The 17,301-nt window shown below is 46.5% G+C and overlaps 1 protein-coding gene across 8 annotated transcripts in view; it reads left to right on the forward strand.

Moving 5' to 3' along the window:
- Positions 1-17,301, forward strand: part of ATP2B4 (ATPase plasma membrane Ca2+ transporting 4) — a 116,594-nt gene that overhangs the window by 59,447 nt on the left and 39,846 nt on the right. For all 8 annotated transcript variants that reach the window (XM_037737328.1, XM_017525367.2, XM_017525361.2 and 5 more), the window contains exons 3-4: positions 14,815-15,012; positions 16,290-16,547. In XM_037737328.1, coding sequence (XP_037593256.1) covers positions 14,815-15,012; positions 16,290-16,547 — 456 coding nt within the window. The remainder of the gene's footprint in view (positions 1-14,814; positions 15,013-16,289; positions 16,548-17,301) is intronic.

Raw genomic sequence — 17,301 nt, forward strand, 5'->3', positions numbered from 1 at the left:
AGACGGGGTTTCACCATGTTGACCAGGATGGTCTCGATCTCTTGACCTCGTGATCCACCCGCCTCGGCCTCCCACAGTGCTGGGATTACAGGCTTGAGCCACCGCGCCCGGCCCTAAAGATCTTAAAAGATAATGAAAAATCCAGTTTCAGGCTTTCCTCGCCCAGCACAGTTGCCCAGTGTGCCATGGTAAATTTTCCCTCACCAAAATCTAGAAAGAACAAAAGGAAGCTTGCTTTTCCAGTTTTGCCTGGTTTTAGCATCTCTGTAGCAGATTCCTGTTTGGCTCTATGCTTCTGACAGTTCATGGCTCAGTGGCATGAGATGGAGCAGAGATCTTGTCCATTAGAGGCTTTCAGCCTCGTGTGGTCTTTTATTCCTGAATCCTCCTCAGAGGCCACATCACATTTCTCACCAATTCTAAGAAGTTGTTACCCTTTGCCAGTGCTGTATTTTAAGTTAGTGACTTGGAGTCTAGACTCTTTAGGAGCCTAGACTCTTCAGAGAAAAAGAGATAGAGATTTTTACATAGATATCTATACCTAGCTTATGACTTATTTTCTTTACAACCTAAGGGAGCTTCCCTACCTATTCTCTTTACTTCTAGAATTTGGTTTCCCATCTCACAGGCTTTGAGTTCAAATACTAGCTCTACCATTTACTAGCTAAGTAGCCCGCAGCAGTTTACTCGGCCTCCCTCAGTCTGTTGGAATGGAGTACGCCCACTGTACTCCAGCCTGGGCGACAGAGCCTGGGGCTCGAAATAAAAAGAAGACTGCCATGTGACATGTACCTTTTGTTTTTAATCTGATTTTGCCTTTCGTTAAAATAAGAAGAAAAAATAAGTGTCCCCACTTCAACACATCAGTTCTGCTTGTATGTTTCCATTTCTTGTATTTGAAAATAATGTTGATTCTCGTGATCGTGGTTTTGAAAAAAAAAAAAGGAAATAATGTTGATAATGCCTAGCCCATAGAGTTACTGAGATTAAATAATACATGGACAGTGTTCATATTTATAATTAGGTGTTCAATAGATTAGTTTTCTCAGATTAAAACAGAGCCCATGTGTCTGTAAGTACTTGCCAGAACATGGGCACCTATGGAGTGCAATGGTTTGTCGTATTTGGAGAGGCTACTGCATGTGTAACTGCAAGTACTGTCCATTTCATTCACTCACTTTTTTTTTTGAGACAGAGTTTCTCTCTTGTTGCCCAGGTTCGAGTGCAGTGGCACCATCTCGGCTCACTGCAACCTCCGCCTCCTGGGTTCAAGCTATTCTCCTACCTCAGCCTTCCCGGTAGCTGGGATTACAGGCGTCCAACACCACACCCAGGTAGTTTTTGTATTTTTAGTAGAGACAGGGTTTCACCATGTTGGCCAGGCTGGGCTCAAACTCCCGACCTCAGGTGATCCACCAGCCTCAGCCTCCCAAAGTGCTGGGATTACAGGTGTGAGCCACTGAGCCCAGCTGCTCACTTCTTAATCACAAAATAGAGCACCTGGGTAAGGTGGCAATATCTAATTGCTTTCATGTGTCTCAGACTTTGCCTTCTAATGGTAGCCCTTAATGATAGCCCTTTGGGCTCTGTCTACTTCTTGCCAGCTAGATTTCTTTATTTGGTTACTTTTCCAGCCATATTGACTGCTGAGGGCCTGTTCTTAATTATATCTTCACTGAGATCATGGAATACTTTACAAACACCCATCAGAATTTAAACAGAATCTCTCTTTTTCCCTTCCTATGCTGTTCTTCCTGCCACTGGTCAGCTATCTCTCTCACAGACAGGAACTCAGGAGTCCAAAAAGCTGGAACCTAGAGAACTCCTGACAGCAGGATTCAGGCTTTCCTCCAATTTTCCAGATCCCTTCCCAGAGCTGCCACTGTTTACTTTCTGAATCCCAGAGAGCTTCCATTCCCAAAGTCCAACATACGTCCTGCGTTCTGTCGACGTTGGATACCAAATGTTATAAACATAGCTAATGCTCTAGGATCCTTTCCCAGTCCTGGTTGCAGCTACTTCCAAGGGCAAGTGCTTCCCTTGCTACAGCCCCTGGCCAGGCCTGTAGCCTAGAACTCTGACCACTGGCACCATTGTCTACTCCCATGTCCTGCTTCCTTAGATCACAAAGATGCATCCTGGTGTTTTTTGTTTTCTTTTTCTTTATAAGATATGGGGATCTCGCTATGTTGCCCAGGCTGGTCTCAAACCCTTGGACTCAAGCAGTTCTTCCGCCTCACCAGTTTGTATTAATGTAAGAGTTACTATAGGGCTTATTCTGAAACTGGGGTGACAGGGTATTGGAAAACAACCTTTTCATTAGTAATTATTAGTCCCCAGTACCAATGCTGACCTCCTAGTGTGTGAGAGGAATAAAGGGATAAGAAAGGAGGCATAGAACAGCTATGACATAGGAGTATCTACCCAGGCAAGGGTAATGCTCATCTGTTTAGTTAGGGTAGTCAGAGAATAGATCCCCAATACACTGATGCTATAAATAGCCAGGCTGTTCTTGGAAGGCCGCACAGAGATGCCTGACAGCCTAGCATAATTTGTCACTGTGGGAGGTCTCCACGGACCAATAATAAGAATAAAGAAATAGGCCAGGTGTAGTGGCTCACACCTGTAATCCCAGCACTTTGGGAGGCTGAGGCCAGCAGATCCCGAGGTCAGGAGCTCAAGACCAGCCTGACCAATATGGTGAAACCCTGTCTTTACCAAAACTACAAAAAATTAGCCGGGCATGGTTGTGCGTGCCTGTAATCCCAGCTACTCAGGAGGCTGAGGCAGGAGAATCACTTGAACCCGGGAGGCAGAGGCTGCGGTAAGCGGAGATTTCACCACCGCACTCTAGCCTGGGTGATAGAGTGAGTCTCCATCTCAAACAAATAAATAAATAAAAAATAAAGAAATTTACCTGGTGCTTGAATTCTGCTGGTTGGAAACCAAGGTGAAAGTGAAGAGCAGAGAGACTGGTTCCTAGAATATGATGCTTTTCCTTTGTTTTCTACGGACTAATAGCATCTTTAGTATAGATTGACAGAATTTTTTTTAACAAGTTTGTTTATTTATTTAATTATTTAATTTATTTATTTTTTTTCAAGATGGGGTTTCACCATGATGGCCAAGCTGGTCTTGAACTCGTGACCTCAGGTGATCCACCCACCTCCACCTCCCAAAGTGCTAGGATTACAGGCGTAAGCCACCACGCCCGGCTGTTTATTTATTTACTTATTTATTTATTTTTATTTTGAGATGGAGTTTTGCTCTTATCGCCCAGGCTGGAGTACAATGGTGCAATCTTAGCCCACTACAACCTCTGCCTCTTGGGGTCAAGCGATTCTCCTACCTCAGCCTCCCGAGTAGCTGGGATTACATGTACACGCCACCACACCTGGCTAATTTTTGCATTTTTAGTAGAGACGGGGTTTCACCATATTGGCCAGGCTGTTCTCAAACTCCTGACCTCAGGTGATCTGCCCACCTCAGCCTCCCAAAATGCTGGGATTACAGGTATGAGCCACCGTGCCTGGCCCAGAATTTTTTTTTAAACCATAACTATTAATGGGACTTATGGAACTTAGGGTTTATGACATGGTTTTGTTATCATAACTAAAATGGTTTTATTATCATAGATTTACACAATTCTAAAGGCAGGTGAGACAATTATCTTTTTTGGCTGGCCGCGGTAGTTCATGCCTGTAGTCCCCGCACTATCTGTGCTTCTAAGAGTCTCTGTGTGACTGCTCTAGCATAAGAGGCAGCAGAGCAGTAATGTAGTGTAAGTCAGAAAGCATGAACTATTCCACCCCGTTCTACCTGGTAGTAAGACCTTAGACAGGTCAGTTAAGCCCTTTAGCCCAGAGAGAGGGCGAGAGCAAAACATTATTAATATTATTATTATTATTTTGGGATGGAGTCTCACTGTGTCACCCAGGCTGGAGTGCAGTGGCACAATCTCAGCTCACTGCAACCTCCGCCTCCTGGGTTCAACCAGTGCTCCCACTTCAGCCTCCCAAGTAGCTGGAACCACAGATGCACACTACCATGCCCACCTAATTTTTGTCTTTTTTGGTAAAGGTGGAGTTTTGCCATCTACCTCAGCCTCCCAAAGTGCTGGGATTACAGGCATGAGCTGCCACCCACCCAATATTTTTTTGTTGTTTTTTTCAATTTCATTTTTATTTTTCAAAACAGCATCTTGCTGTGTCACCCAGGCTGGAGTGCAGTGGTGAAATCATGGCTCACTACAACCTCCACCTACCCGGCTCAAGCAATCCTCCCACCTTAGCCCCCTGAGTAGCTGGGACTACAGGCGTGGACCACCATGCCTGGTTAATTTTTGATTGTTTTTGTATCGACAGGGTCTCTCCATGTTGCCCAGGTTGGTTTTGAACTCCTGGGCTCAAGCAATCTGTCCACCTGGGCTTCCCAAAGTGCTAGGATTACAGGCATGAGCCGTCAGGCCCAGCTTCAGCCCAGTGTTTTGATACTGGGTTGTGTTCCTAGAGTATACATGAGCTAGTTAGAATAAGAGGAGTTGCCCCAGTGGCCAAGAGTTGATTACACTTAAGAAGACTTGGAGATGTTCAGCTACACAGCCTTCAGCAACAACCAGAAACAAGGCTGAGCGCGTCAGCCAAAAAGAGAAGAAAAATTAGGGCAACAAGAGTGAGGGAGACATAAGGGGGAACACATGTTTACATCTAAGTACATAAAGATTTTAGTCTTTGTGCCTGTATGCAAATGAAAGCAAAGATGCAGGGGTGAGGCTGGAGCTCCCGAGCATGCTGTGTTGCCTTGGGTTTGTCAGGAGGGATAAACCCAAGCATTTTGCACATGGAATCCTCTGCGTTTGCTTGCTTCTTTCCTTTTCAGTTTCTTCCCCGCCTCCCCCCTGCTCCTTTTATTGTCTCTTCTTTCCCTGTCCATTCCCACCTCAACCAATCTTTCCAGTCCCCAAAGAACAAAGCAGTTTGGTTGGCATAGGCCAGAAGATAGCCTTTTACCCTCTAAGTGGTTTCCTGTAGAATCTCATGGCCTCATGAGTGGAAGAAGCCTTTGGTGAATTTGGGATGAAAATTACCTGTGGCTTAAGGGGAAGAAAGAAGACATATTTTCTTTAGTCTTAATACCCTTTTGCATGTAGGAGGGAGGAATGGTCCTAGATGAGAGATTCTTTAGCCTAGGAAGAGGTTATAGGTATTCTTTTTTCCCAATAGAATCTTCCACGTTGGTACTTAGCTATGCTATCCTCTTTAGGAGGAAGAATGGTGTTTTCTGAGGAAGGGTTAAGTCAGCATTTAGAGGCAAGGTCTGGGCCCAGACCAGAATGGGAGAGAAGGGGAACCTTGAATAAACAGTAAATTATTAACTGTAGGCCTTCTTTCGAAAGGCTGAAGACTATTTTTGTTGAATTTGAATCTAAAAGACTGTTGGTGGAACTTTCTGTTTTATGTTCCTTCTGTACCCTTCTACTTCTTTTCTTCTCTGCAGAGTCGAAGGTGTGACAGTGAGATATTGAGGGCCTCCAATTCTTTTCAACAACATGCAACTAATATTTAATAACTAGTAGCTGGTAGGGACACAAGGGTGAACATGATAAGCACAGTCCCTCCTTCCATAGACCTTACAGGCTAAAAGAAGATGCATATAAATGAAGGCAGTTTCAGAAATCTTGACATAGGGCTTTGATGAGGAAGAGCAGGGTCTATGGGAACACAGTATGCAGACCTAAGCTGAAGGCATTGCAGGGGAGGGGAGGGGGCTTAGAAGCTGAAGATGGCACCCTGTATCATCTAGGGATTACCCAGGGAAGCTCTAGCATGGCCACACTCTATGATAATTGCTACCACCTACTGAATATTCCTAGCAGAAGATGCAAACATCTTTGCCTTCCTTAATTACTGAGTAGTTACTGGGTTTAGGAAGCTAAGATTCCTTGGGGAGCACATGGCAGGAGGGCGAAAAATGTGTTTTGAGACGGCCAGCCCAAATTACAATTTTGTTTTATTAGCTTGAGGATTTAGATGAACATCTCCTATCACCTTAGGGTCTCTGGGGCTGAACTGTGTTCCTGTCCCTGTGCCTTTTGAGGGCAGTGGCATGTTTTACCAAGAATTGTCCTTTTTGCCACAAGCTGAGATACACTGGGATTGGGCTTTTCCTCAGTGTGGCAGATTGACATTTCTCGTAGCATTGCCAACCTGGAAAAAACCGAGTACATATCCCAAACAAATGTTCACCTACAAGACTGCTGCCTTACTATTAATACGTCTAACGCTACTATTTACATAATAAAATAGGCAAACATAGATATGGATGAAGTAGGCTGGACATGGTGGCTCACGCCTGTAATCCCAGCACTTTGGGAGGCCGAAGTGGACGGATCACAAGGTCAGGAGATCAAGACCATCCTGGCTAACACAGTGAAACCCCGTCTCTATTAAGAATACAAAAATTAGCCAGGCATGGTGGTGGGCACCTGTAGTTCCAGCTACTCAGTAGACTGAGGCAGAAGAATCGCTTGAATACTAGAGGCAGAGGTTGCAATGAGCCAAGATCACTCCGTTGCACTCCAGCCTGGGCGACACAGAGAGGCTCTGTCAAAAAAAAAAGAAGTGAAGAAGTGGATGAGGTAATACAGAATGGCGTAATATTTTCCTCACACTGTAACAGATGGATGCATGCCCTTAGAGACCACTGCTCTAAAGAACGGTAGTGTTAGGGGATGTGGAGGACTAGGCGAGTGAAGATGGAATGGAACAGATGTGAAAGGAAGATGGGCAACTGGCTTCTTTGAGGTTTTCTTCCCTATCTTTAGAGCTTATAGTCTGTTCTGGAATATCAATTTTTAGAAGCTCCTCCATTTAAGGTTAGAATAACTTCTGTTTTCCTCTTTCTTTGTCCTCTCTGCCTGTAGCCATCACCTCTTGCCCCAACTCTACTAAGGATGCCACATAAGTGACCCTAATAACAATGATCTGGGCTTGGCCTCAGAGATTAACATTCTGTGGTCCGCTCTGCCCACCAAACTTTGGGCAGATGTATTGGCACTAACTAGTTAAGGTGTGAGAGAGACTCAAGCCAAAAGTGTCCTCCCTCTGTCCCTCCCTATCCCTCGCCGCAGGGAACTCCACTTGGCATCCTGGGAGTCTCAATACCCTTTTGCATGTAGGACCCTGTCTGGTGTGAGTTTCATGCCTACAGCTGAATTAGCCCTCTTGAAGGCTGTGGGCTTTCTCTTTCTAGCCCAGCCCAGGCTCTGCCAGTTCTTTTCTGTTTAGCCCTCCTTGCCTAGAGCTAGGTTTCTGGGTTCACTGGCATAATGCTGCCTGGCTGGGGTCAGAGGGGTCTTCATGAGGAGAGTGGCTAAGGCTTCCCCAACGTGAGAGCCCTTCTTGCTTTCTCTTCTGGAGCCCTTTATGCTCCATTCCTTTGACAACTCAGCAGCAACTCCTGCAAGTTTTTGAGGGGTCTGGTTTGGTTTTTAACCTTCTCATTCTTGCTTTGCATCAAACCATTAGAGCTGGTAGTGGGAAGAAAGATAGCATTCCCTCTTTGGGCGAAGCAGATACTGCATCTACTGAAAGTGGAGCTTTCATTCTTGTTCTTTAGCTCCAAGGTGGGACTATAACACTGGATGGGAGCACATTCATGAAGTGCAGAAGGTGGCAGAGTGGCAGAGCAGAAAGCTAAGCAGAACGCACTAGGGAGCCTTTTCTCCCTGGGCCACAGTTGCTGTTTTCAAAAAAAGGCAAAGAGCGGGGTGGAATAAGGGGAATCATGCCCTGAAGAAGCAGCCCACCCCGAGAAGGGATTTTTTAACTGGAACAAGGAAAGCAGCATTGTTCTCCATTTTCATCATCCTCTGGTTGTGACCTTGAATTGACTGCATTATCTCTAGGAGCCGGAAGTCTAGCAGATAGAGAGCAAATCTCCAAGCCGTGGGTGTGTTAAACTGGAGATGCTGAAGTAGGGAGACTACTGTATACTTGGAAGAGTAGCATCTCGTTATTAGTCAGCAATGGCTTGGTCTTGCATGGCCCTATTTGGATTTTAAGCTACTCCTCCCCCTCAGTCCCCAAATCCAGGGTTGTTGGGGGCTTTTTTAATTATGTGAACTTTTTTTTTTTTTTTTGAGAGAGGGTCTTGCTCTGTTGCCCAGGCTGGAATGCAGTGACAAAATCACAGCTTACTGTAGCCTTAACCTCCTGGGCTCAGGCAATCCTGCCTCAACCTCTCAAGTAGCTGGGACCACAGGCATATGCCCTCATGTCCAGCTAATTTGTTTTTAATTACTTGTAGAGACAGAATCTTTCTGTGTTGCCCAGGCTGGTCTCGAACTCCTGAGCTCAAGCTATCCTCCCTCCTTGGCCTTCCAAAGTGCTGGGATTACAGGCATGAGCCACCAAACCAAGCCCAAATCCAGGGTTTTTAAGGATGTTAAAAGGTGTTCTGCTGTCTGTTCTTCTCAAGTACCAAAAGATAACTGCCTTCAAATCAACGCAGAGAACATTCTCCCTGGTACTATCTGTGTGGGAGAAGATTCTGCTGCCTCCTTCGGCAAGGTATCACAACTCAGACAGCTGGGAAGTCCCTCCTGATGTCTACCCTAGCCCCACCCTTTCTGGGACTGAGCCGGTTCTGATAAGTGGTGCCTCTGCCCTTCCCTGCTGGAGCTAGGCCACTGAGGGCTGGGCTGGACTTCTCCCAGGTCCTAGGTCCTGCACAGACTCACGGCAGACACAAATGTTCCACTGCTGTTTATTCCATGTTCCCACCCAGCCTGGGCAGGGACCATGCAACTTCCCTGCGTCGTGTGGGGGTGATGACTTCACAGCTGAACATTCTCTCCGCCTCTCCCAGCTCATGTGTTCAGTCTGGTTCATAGGGCCAGAAGTAATCCCAGTCTGGATGGGGCTTTCTCTCTCACATTCTTCAGAACAAGATTTCCCCTCAGTTTCCTGATGAATTTCTAGGGGAAACCCTTTTCCTGTGTTTCCAGCATTCCCTCCCTGCCAAGTTTCCCTTCCCCTCTCCAGGAGGTTGTGTGAGTAGCTGAGAAACCACTGCAGAGATCAGGGCCTTTTAGAACCTTTTCCTGGGCTGGACAAGTATTTGTGTGAAATTATAGCTGCTGAGATCAAGGCCCGAAAGACTCTCTAGGGCAGAAAGAATTGGAATGGAAAGCCCAAAACTGGGGATTGGCCGAGCTCCCAGTCCCACATGGCTTTCCCATGCCTGACCACATGTCAGAGAGGATTCCCAAGGCTGCTACCACTAAGAGCCTTAACCTGCCCCGCCCTGCCGCAGGGCATGCTGGGAACTGAGACAGCCACTTGACTTCTTAAGGTTGCTATTGTACCAGCTCAGGGTGACTTAAGGTGGAACACATAGATGGGTAGAAAATGGCAAAAAAGAAGCAGATAAGTGACTTTGGGGGTGTTGAGGCAAGAGCAAGGCCTGACCTTTTATGTTTTCCATAGTGTGTCTCACTTCATATGCTTGGGTCCAAAAAGGGCCATAAGGAATGTTTTATTGAGTACAAAATTTTTAGGTTTGGACTCTGATGAACTTGATGGCAATGTCACCATCCCTGAGGCCAGCAAAGAAAGACAGGACTAATTCTCCCCAGTTGTAGACAATGGCAACAGCGCTGGCTTGCTTAGAGGTGCAGAGGAAAGCAGCATGCGACCCTACCCTGGTGAAGGAAGTAGGGTGGCCAACCATCCCTGCTTGCCAGGGACTGAGGGGGGCTCCTAGGGGGAAACTTCAGTACTAAAAACTGGCAAGTCCTAGGCAAACTAAGACAAGGTAGCCACACTAGACTGAAGCTTCAGCTGAGTGCAGCTGCCTCCATGCCCAGTGTCCTTGATATCTAGGTTGGCATCCAGCAGTCCCCCGCGGGGTGGCATAGACTCTGCCACTTACTAAGCTCAAGTAGTCATACTCTTGCCAGGCCTTCGTGTACTTCTATGTCCAATTGGGTTAATAGTAGCTACCATGTAGGGGTTTGTGATGCTTGAATGAGAAGGCATGAATGTGCCTGGTGAAGCATCTGGCACATAGTAATCACTTAAATGTTAGCAATCGTAGTTCTCACTCATTCATTCAGTTCATTCAACAAATCTGCATGTGTACAATGTGCTGGGCAGTGCTGTAGGCCTGAGGAACAAAGACAAAAATCCTGCCCTTGTGGAGGAGCTGAATGCATCCTATTATGTGCTAGGTGAGAAGACCTGTGGAGGGAAATGATTGAGCAGGATGAGCGGGATCAAGAGTGCCGGGTAAATACAGTGGTCAGGGTAGGCCTCACTAAAAAGGAGACATTTGTACAAAGACCTGAAGGAGGTGAGGAGGCAAGTCCTCCCCAGGGAGGAGGAATCTGGGCAGAGGCAACAGCTTGTGCAGAGGCCCTGAAGTGATGCATGTCTAGTGTGTTCAGGGAACAGCAAGAAGGCTGGCTGGGCTGGATCGCAGTGAACAGGAGAAACTAGTAGGAGATAAGGACTGGGGGACTGGGGGAGTCATCAGGGGCCTGGAAGCCCATTATTAAGTCCTTGATACCTAGTTTGACTCTAAGTAAAAGCCAGAAGGTTTTGAGCAGATGAATCACATATACTGCCTTGGATCTTAAAAAAGATAATTCTGGCTAATACATTGAGAAGAGACTGAAAACAGCAGAGTGAGGGTGGAGGCAAGGAGACCAGTTAGAAGATGATTGCTATAATCCAGATGAGAGATGATGGTTTAAACCAGGATGATAACAGTGAAAATGGAAAGCGATTGGACTTTAGATATATTTTGAAGGTACAGCTGATAGGCTTTCTTGACTACATGATATAGGAGATGTAGGGCTAGACATCAAAGATGATTATGGGGTATTAGCATGAGGGCACAGAGGGATAGGTAGCCCTGCTCTCTGCCCCTCATATGTCCCTGTTTTTGGGAGGGAGGGTTTCATTAGCCTATTGGGGTACACCTTATGATCTTTAATATCTGATACCCTGGGTTGCCCTCATAATCATCTACCAAACCTTGAAAAGGAGGAAAGGGCATTTCCTCCCTTTATATTTCCTCCCTTTATACTGCTTCTTCGAGAAGCATCCCAGGTAGATTAACAAATTACTAGCACTCCTGCTTCCCTTCAGCAATCCTGGCTCTCCAGCACAGCAGTCCCAACTTGGCACAACCTTGCCATCTCTGTTCCCTGGGGAGAAAGGACCAGCAAGTCCCTGCCCCCTGGCAAGTCTGCCTCTGCCTGTCTGGGACTAAAGATGCCCTGCCCAGAACACTCCTTTCCCAGGCCCTGGCTTTCCCTCCTACTGAGAACCTGACTTCTCAGGCTGGTGGAGGTAGGGAGCCTCTGGGGAGCAACCCAACTTGCTTCTAGAGATTTGGCCAAATCTTACAGCTCTGCGGGGCTCAGCTGTGCCACTGAGCTGGAAGCCAGGGTAATGTACTTGGGCACTGGGAGTCAGGAGACCCTGGATAAGGCACTGCTTATCAGGCATTGCTTCCCTAATCAGCTCCTGTGTCTCTTTCATAAGCACTAGCAAGTGAATGTGGTCTCAAAAGAGGGCCCTCAGCCGGGCACAGTGGCTCACACCTGTAATCCCAGCACTTTGGGAGGCTGAGTCAGGTGGATCACTTGAGGTCAGGAGTTCAAGACCAGCTTGACCAACATGGAGAAACCCCATCCCTACTAAAAATACAAAAATTAGCCAGGCGTGTTGGTGCATGCCTGTAATCCCAGCTACTTGGGAGGCTGAGGCAGGAGAATGGCTTGAACCTGGGAGGCAGAGGTTGCAGTGAGCTGAGATGGTGCTATTGCACTCCAGCCTGGACGACAAGAGCAAAACTCCTTCTCAAAAAAAAAAAAAAAAGAGGTCCCTCACACCCCTGACTCACAGGTGTGAATGCCAGCTCATTCTCCCCACTTTCATCTCCTGCTCCCCACATCTGCCTTTCCAGACAGATGAGTATCTTGAGTATGTCTCCTGATGCTTTTTGTTGTATAGGATAGGGAAATTGAGATCATCTCAAACTCTGCAAATAATACTCCCTTGGGTACCTATTTTCCCATTTTCAAAATCTTTATCTGTCCAGATGTCTTTCTCAGGTCCTAACCCAAATCTCTCTCCTCTGACACTTAAGGTAACACTCCTGGGTTCTTTTTTTTTTTGAGACAGAGTCTCTCTGTGTCGCCCAGGCTGGAGTGTAGTGGTGCCATCTCGGCTCACTGAAACCTCTTCCTCCCAGATTCAAACAATTCTCCTGCCTCTGCCTCCCAAGTAGCTGGGATTACAGGCACGCGTCACCACGCCTGGCTAATTTTTGTATTTTTAATAGAGGCAGGGTTTCACCATGTTGGCCAGGCTGGTCTCAAACTCCTGACCTCAGGTGACCTGCCCACCTGAGCCTCCCACAGTGTTGGGATTGCAGGCGTGAGCCACCGCACCCGGCCCACTCCTGGGCTCTGTTCAGTGAAGATGGAGAATAGACATTTGCCCTCATACCATGTCTGCATGCCTTCCTCAGCAGCAGAATAGCCTTCACATTGACTAAAGCGTAAAGAAGGCCTCTGGCATCCAAGTCCTTTGCCTCCATTTTGTCCCTGCAGCCCGTCATCCACTTCTTATTCTCTCTGTGAAGCTTGGTTGAATTTCCCTTCCTCTGATTCTGACCTTCCTCAGCTGCTAACCTTTTTCAAGACAAAAGTCACCCCACCCTGCCTGTGGGAAACCCTTCAAACAGGCAGCCACAGCTTCCAGTGCCAAAACCAGGACTAATTTGCTTCAGCGTGTAAACAACTTGATAAATACCAACGGGCATTAATCACCACGGTAGGATTTCCCCTCTTCCCTTAAAGAGTAGCCCCCCTGGGAACCTGTGAAAGGACCCAAATATAAGGAAAGCACTGAGCATAATTCTGCCTACCTCTTGTCCCTCTGGGATAGTGCCTGGAGAGTATGTGTGTGTGTATGTTTGGTGTCTGTGTTATGTGTGGTATGTATGTGGCATGTGGTCTGTGTGTGTGTGTGTGTGTGTCGTGTATCTGTGTGGTATGTATTGTGCATGTGGTTTGTGTTTGGTGTGTATGTGTCTGTATATTGTGTATGTGGTGTGTGGTGTGAGTGGTGGATGTGGTGTGTGGCCATTCTCCTGCCTCAGCCTCCCAAGCGTGTGGTGTGTATGTGTCTGTGTGGATGTGGTGTGTGTGGTACGAGGTATATGTACACACATATGTAAGGTATGTAAGCATACATATGTTGGTGGGACAATGCTGGTAACCAAGTACTGTGTAGTATTTGAAAACTTTGTGGCCTCACCTTTCTTATTCTCTCTCTCTGTTTTGTTTTTTTTTTTTTGAGACGAAGTCTTGCACTGTTGCCCGGGCTGTAAATCAGTGGCACAACCTCGGCTCACTGCAACCTCCACCTCCTGGGTTCAAGCCATTCTCCTGCCTCAGCCTCCCAAGTAGCTGGGATTACAGGCATCCGCCACCACGCCCAGCTATGTTTTTTGTATTTTTAATAGAGATGGGGTTTCACTATGTTGGCCAGGCTGGTCTGAAACTCCTGACCTCATGATACACCCATCTTGGCCTCCCAAAGTGCTGGGATTACAGGCGTGAGCCACCATGCCAGGCCTCTTGTTCTCTTTATATTCAACCTGGGTAGTAATACTTCTAATACTTCTCTTAGTAGTTACTTAGTCCTTAGTAGAATGGTAGTACCTCTCAGTGGTGTGTGTTTGTGCCTCTGTGTATGTTTGTGTACATGCACATGCGCATACGCACACAGGTGTGTATATGTGTGTGACCGAATGGGAGGGGCACATGTGCTTAAAGGGGATGCCCACAAGATATAGTCTCAAAGATGCTGTTCTGATGCTCTCCTAAAGCTCCTGGATCTTGGAATCAGGACACATGTGATGATGCGATGATGCTCTGTCTCCATCTTGCATGACCTTGAGCAAGGAGCTTGTTCTTCCTGGACTTTGTGTGTGAGCCAATGGATGGCAGCTCACTCTGCATTTAAATCACCACAGCATTTACCTGTTAATGTGACATAAAAGTTCTATGTGAATCCCAAGAACCACTTTAATATTTATGTTCTCAGAGCTGGAGCCTAGAGCATACTCAATCAGTAGCAGATAAGATTTTATGTCTGGTTAAGAATTTATCCATCTTATACTTGTTATTAAGATAAGTGAGTGGTCCCATGGCTGACTAGTTTCATTTTGTCCATTTTTAGACTGAAAGTTCCACCTTCTCTGAGCCCTGGGCAGATTGGTTGTCTCTAACTGGATCTCATACTTGGGTGAATCGGGAAGCAGGGGATCTTTTTTATCTATTTATTTATTTAATTATTTAATTTTTGAGATAAGGTCTTACTTTGTTGCCCAGGCTGGAGTGCAGTGACATGATCACAGCTCACTGCAGCCTCAAACTCCTGAGCTCAAAACAATCCTCCCACCTCAGCCCCCTGAGTAGCTGTGACTGCAGGTACACAACACCATGCCTGGCTAATTTTTGTCTCTTCTGTGGAGACGAGGTTTCACCATGTTGCTCAAGCTGGTCTCAAACTCCTAAATTTAAGTGATCTACCCACCTTGGCCTCCCAAAGTGCTAGAATTACAGGCGTGAGCCACCATGCCTGGCCTTTTTATTTATTTTATTTATTTTTGAGACAGTGTCTCTCTCTGTTGTGCAGCCTAGAGCATAATGGCTCACTGCCACTTCAGTACTGCCTTTTATCATTTTCCATTTATTCTACATGTATTCATCCACTCCTATCTCTTTTTCAGGTCTCTCTGGGAACCCTGCAGATCTGGAGAAACGTAGGCAGGTGTTTGGACACAACGTGATCCCTCCCAAAAAACCCAAGACCTTCTTAGAATTAGTGTGGGAAGCCCTTCAAGATGTCACACTCATCATCCTGGAGATTGCAGCCATCATCTCCCTGGTCCTGTCCTTTTATCGCCCAGCTGGTGACGAAAATGAACGTGAGTGTCTAAACAGCTCAGCGTGACTCTGATTCTGGGTTCTTTCCACCACCACCAAAAAGCACTTAAAACAGCTTATGTGGCTGACAAGTTATAGCTTAAAACATTCCCCCTATTATCCAGAGTGGCCTTTCCGAAGGAAACCAACCAGCAGCTACTAAGCTATTCTTCCGACTCATCCTTATTCCAAGGGTTCCTCCCCGCCCCACTCCCCACCCACTTTCTCCCATTAAATCCTTTTTCAGAATGTCAGGAATCTTCTACCCTTTTAAGAAATTTTATTTATTTATTTATTTATTCATTCATTCATTCATTATTTTTAAATGGATTCTTGCTCTGTCACCCAGGCTGAGCGCAGCAGCTTGACCTGGGCTTACTGCAACCTCCTGAGTTCACGCGATTTTCATGCCTCAGCCTCCTGAGTAGCTGTGATTACAGGTGCCATCGCGTCTGGCTAATTTTTATATTTTTAGTAGAGACAGGGCCTCACCATGTTGGCCAGGCTGGTGTCCAACTCCTAACCTCCGGTGATCCACCTGCCTCAGCCTCCTAAGTGCTGGAGTTACAGGTGTGAGCCATTTAATAATTTATTAATAACAAAATAATTTTATTATTATGTCATAAAACCAGCCTATTTAATAATTTTTATAACATAGAGACAAGATCTCACTATGTTGCCCCTGTTGGTCTCAAACTCCTGGGATCAAGCAGTCTGCCCGCCTTGGCCTCCCAGAGTTCTGGGATTACAGGTGTGAGCCTGTAATCTTTTCCACCACCAAAAAGCACTTAGTATTGGTGACTGACAGGTTATAGCTTAAAACATTCCCCCTGTTATCCAGAGTGGGCTTTCCAAAGGAAACCAACCAGTAGCTACTCAGCTATTCTTCCAACCAGGAATTCTCTACCCTTATCCAACCAACAAAACCCGGCATCTTAAAGTGCCCCCCCGCCACCAATTGTCTGGCTTTTTGGGAAATAGCAGTGAAAGCCTGACCATGTTGGGAATCATAAGTGTGACCTTACATGTGACTTGCCTCAATTTGACAGCTCGTACTATTTAGTCACCTGCCTTTTTGCATTAACATGAGTAGTTACACTGGTGATAAGACAATACTCAATCCTGCTATCCTCTGATATCCTCTTCTAACCAACAGTTGTATTTGCTATTATTCTCTTTTTCTGACTTTCCATCTCGGGGGTATTGTGGAAGCACTACTCCCATTCCTTAATGTCAACAAAAGCCCTTCAGTGACTACTTCTCTCCCTTCCTGGGATAGTGTGTGGTCAAGCCGCAGCTGCCCCAGAAGATGAAAATGAAGCACAAGCTGGCTGGATTGAGGGGGCAGCCATACTTTTCTCAGTGATCATCGTGGTGTTAGTGACTGCCTTTAATGACTGGAGCAAAGAGAAGCAATTCCGAGGGCTGCAGAGCCGCATTGAACAGGAGCAAAAGTTCTCCATCATTCGAAATGGTCAACTCATCCAGCTTCCTGTGGCTGAGATTGTGGTGGGTGACATTGCCCAAGTCAAATACGGTGAGAGCTCTGTGTTTCTTGTACTTACCGCCCCACCACCCCCATTTAAGGGGTAGATCCTTTGGCATGAGGGGGCTGGGAATTGCTGAAAACTCCAAAAGATAAGACCCCAAATTGTATTCACTTCTAAGTTAGAGTTTAAGGAGGCTGGGAGAAGGAATTTCGGAAAGGATTAGCTGAAACTCTCCCACAAGATTGTCAGGCTTGTACCCTGTGTGTGTTAAGGTTAAAGTGTATGATAGGCCGGGCGCGGTGGCTCAAGCCTGTAATCCCAGCACTTTGGGAGGCCGAGACGGGTGGATCACGAGGTCAAGAGATCGAGACCATCCTGGTCAACATGGTGAAACCCCGTCTCTACTAAAAACACAAAAAAAAATTAGCTGGGCATGGTGGTGCGTGCCTGTAATCCCAGCTACTCAGGAGGCTGAGGCAGGAGAATTGCCTGAACCCAGGAGGCGGAGGTTACGGTGAGCCGAGATCGCGCCATTGCACTCCAGCCTGGGTAACATGAGTGAAACTCCGTCTCACAAAAAAAATAAATAAATAAAAAATAAAGTGTATGATATTCAGGCCATGGAAAGGTGTTGGGGATGAGTAATAGTTTGAATTTATAATGCCTGGAAAGCAGTCTTCTCCCAGGTTGTACAGAGCTGAAGTCTTATAAGGACCCTCCATGTACTCTTGGCCATTGTTCTCCAGGTAGGGCCCATAGGAGGAGCCCTGAGATGGAGTTGAAGGAGTTGGAGGTCCTTGT

Source organism: Cebus imitator, unplaced genomic scaffold (assembly GCF_001604975.1).
Source record: "Cebus imitator isolate Cc_AM_T3 unplaced genomic scaffold, Cebus_imitator-1.0 Scaffold38, whole genome shotgun sequence".
In the NCBI taxonomy this organism is placed as follows: Eukaryota; Metazoa; Chordata; class Mammalia; order Primates; family Cebidae; genus Cebus; species Cebus imitator.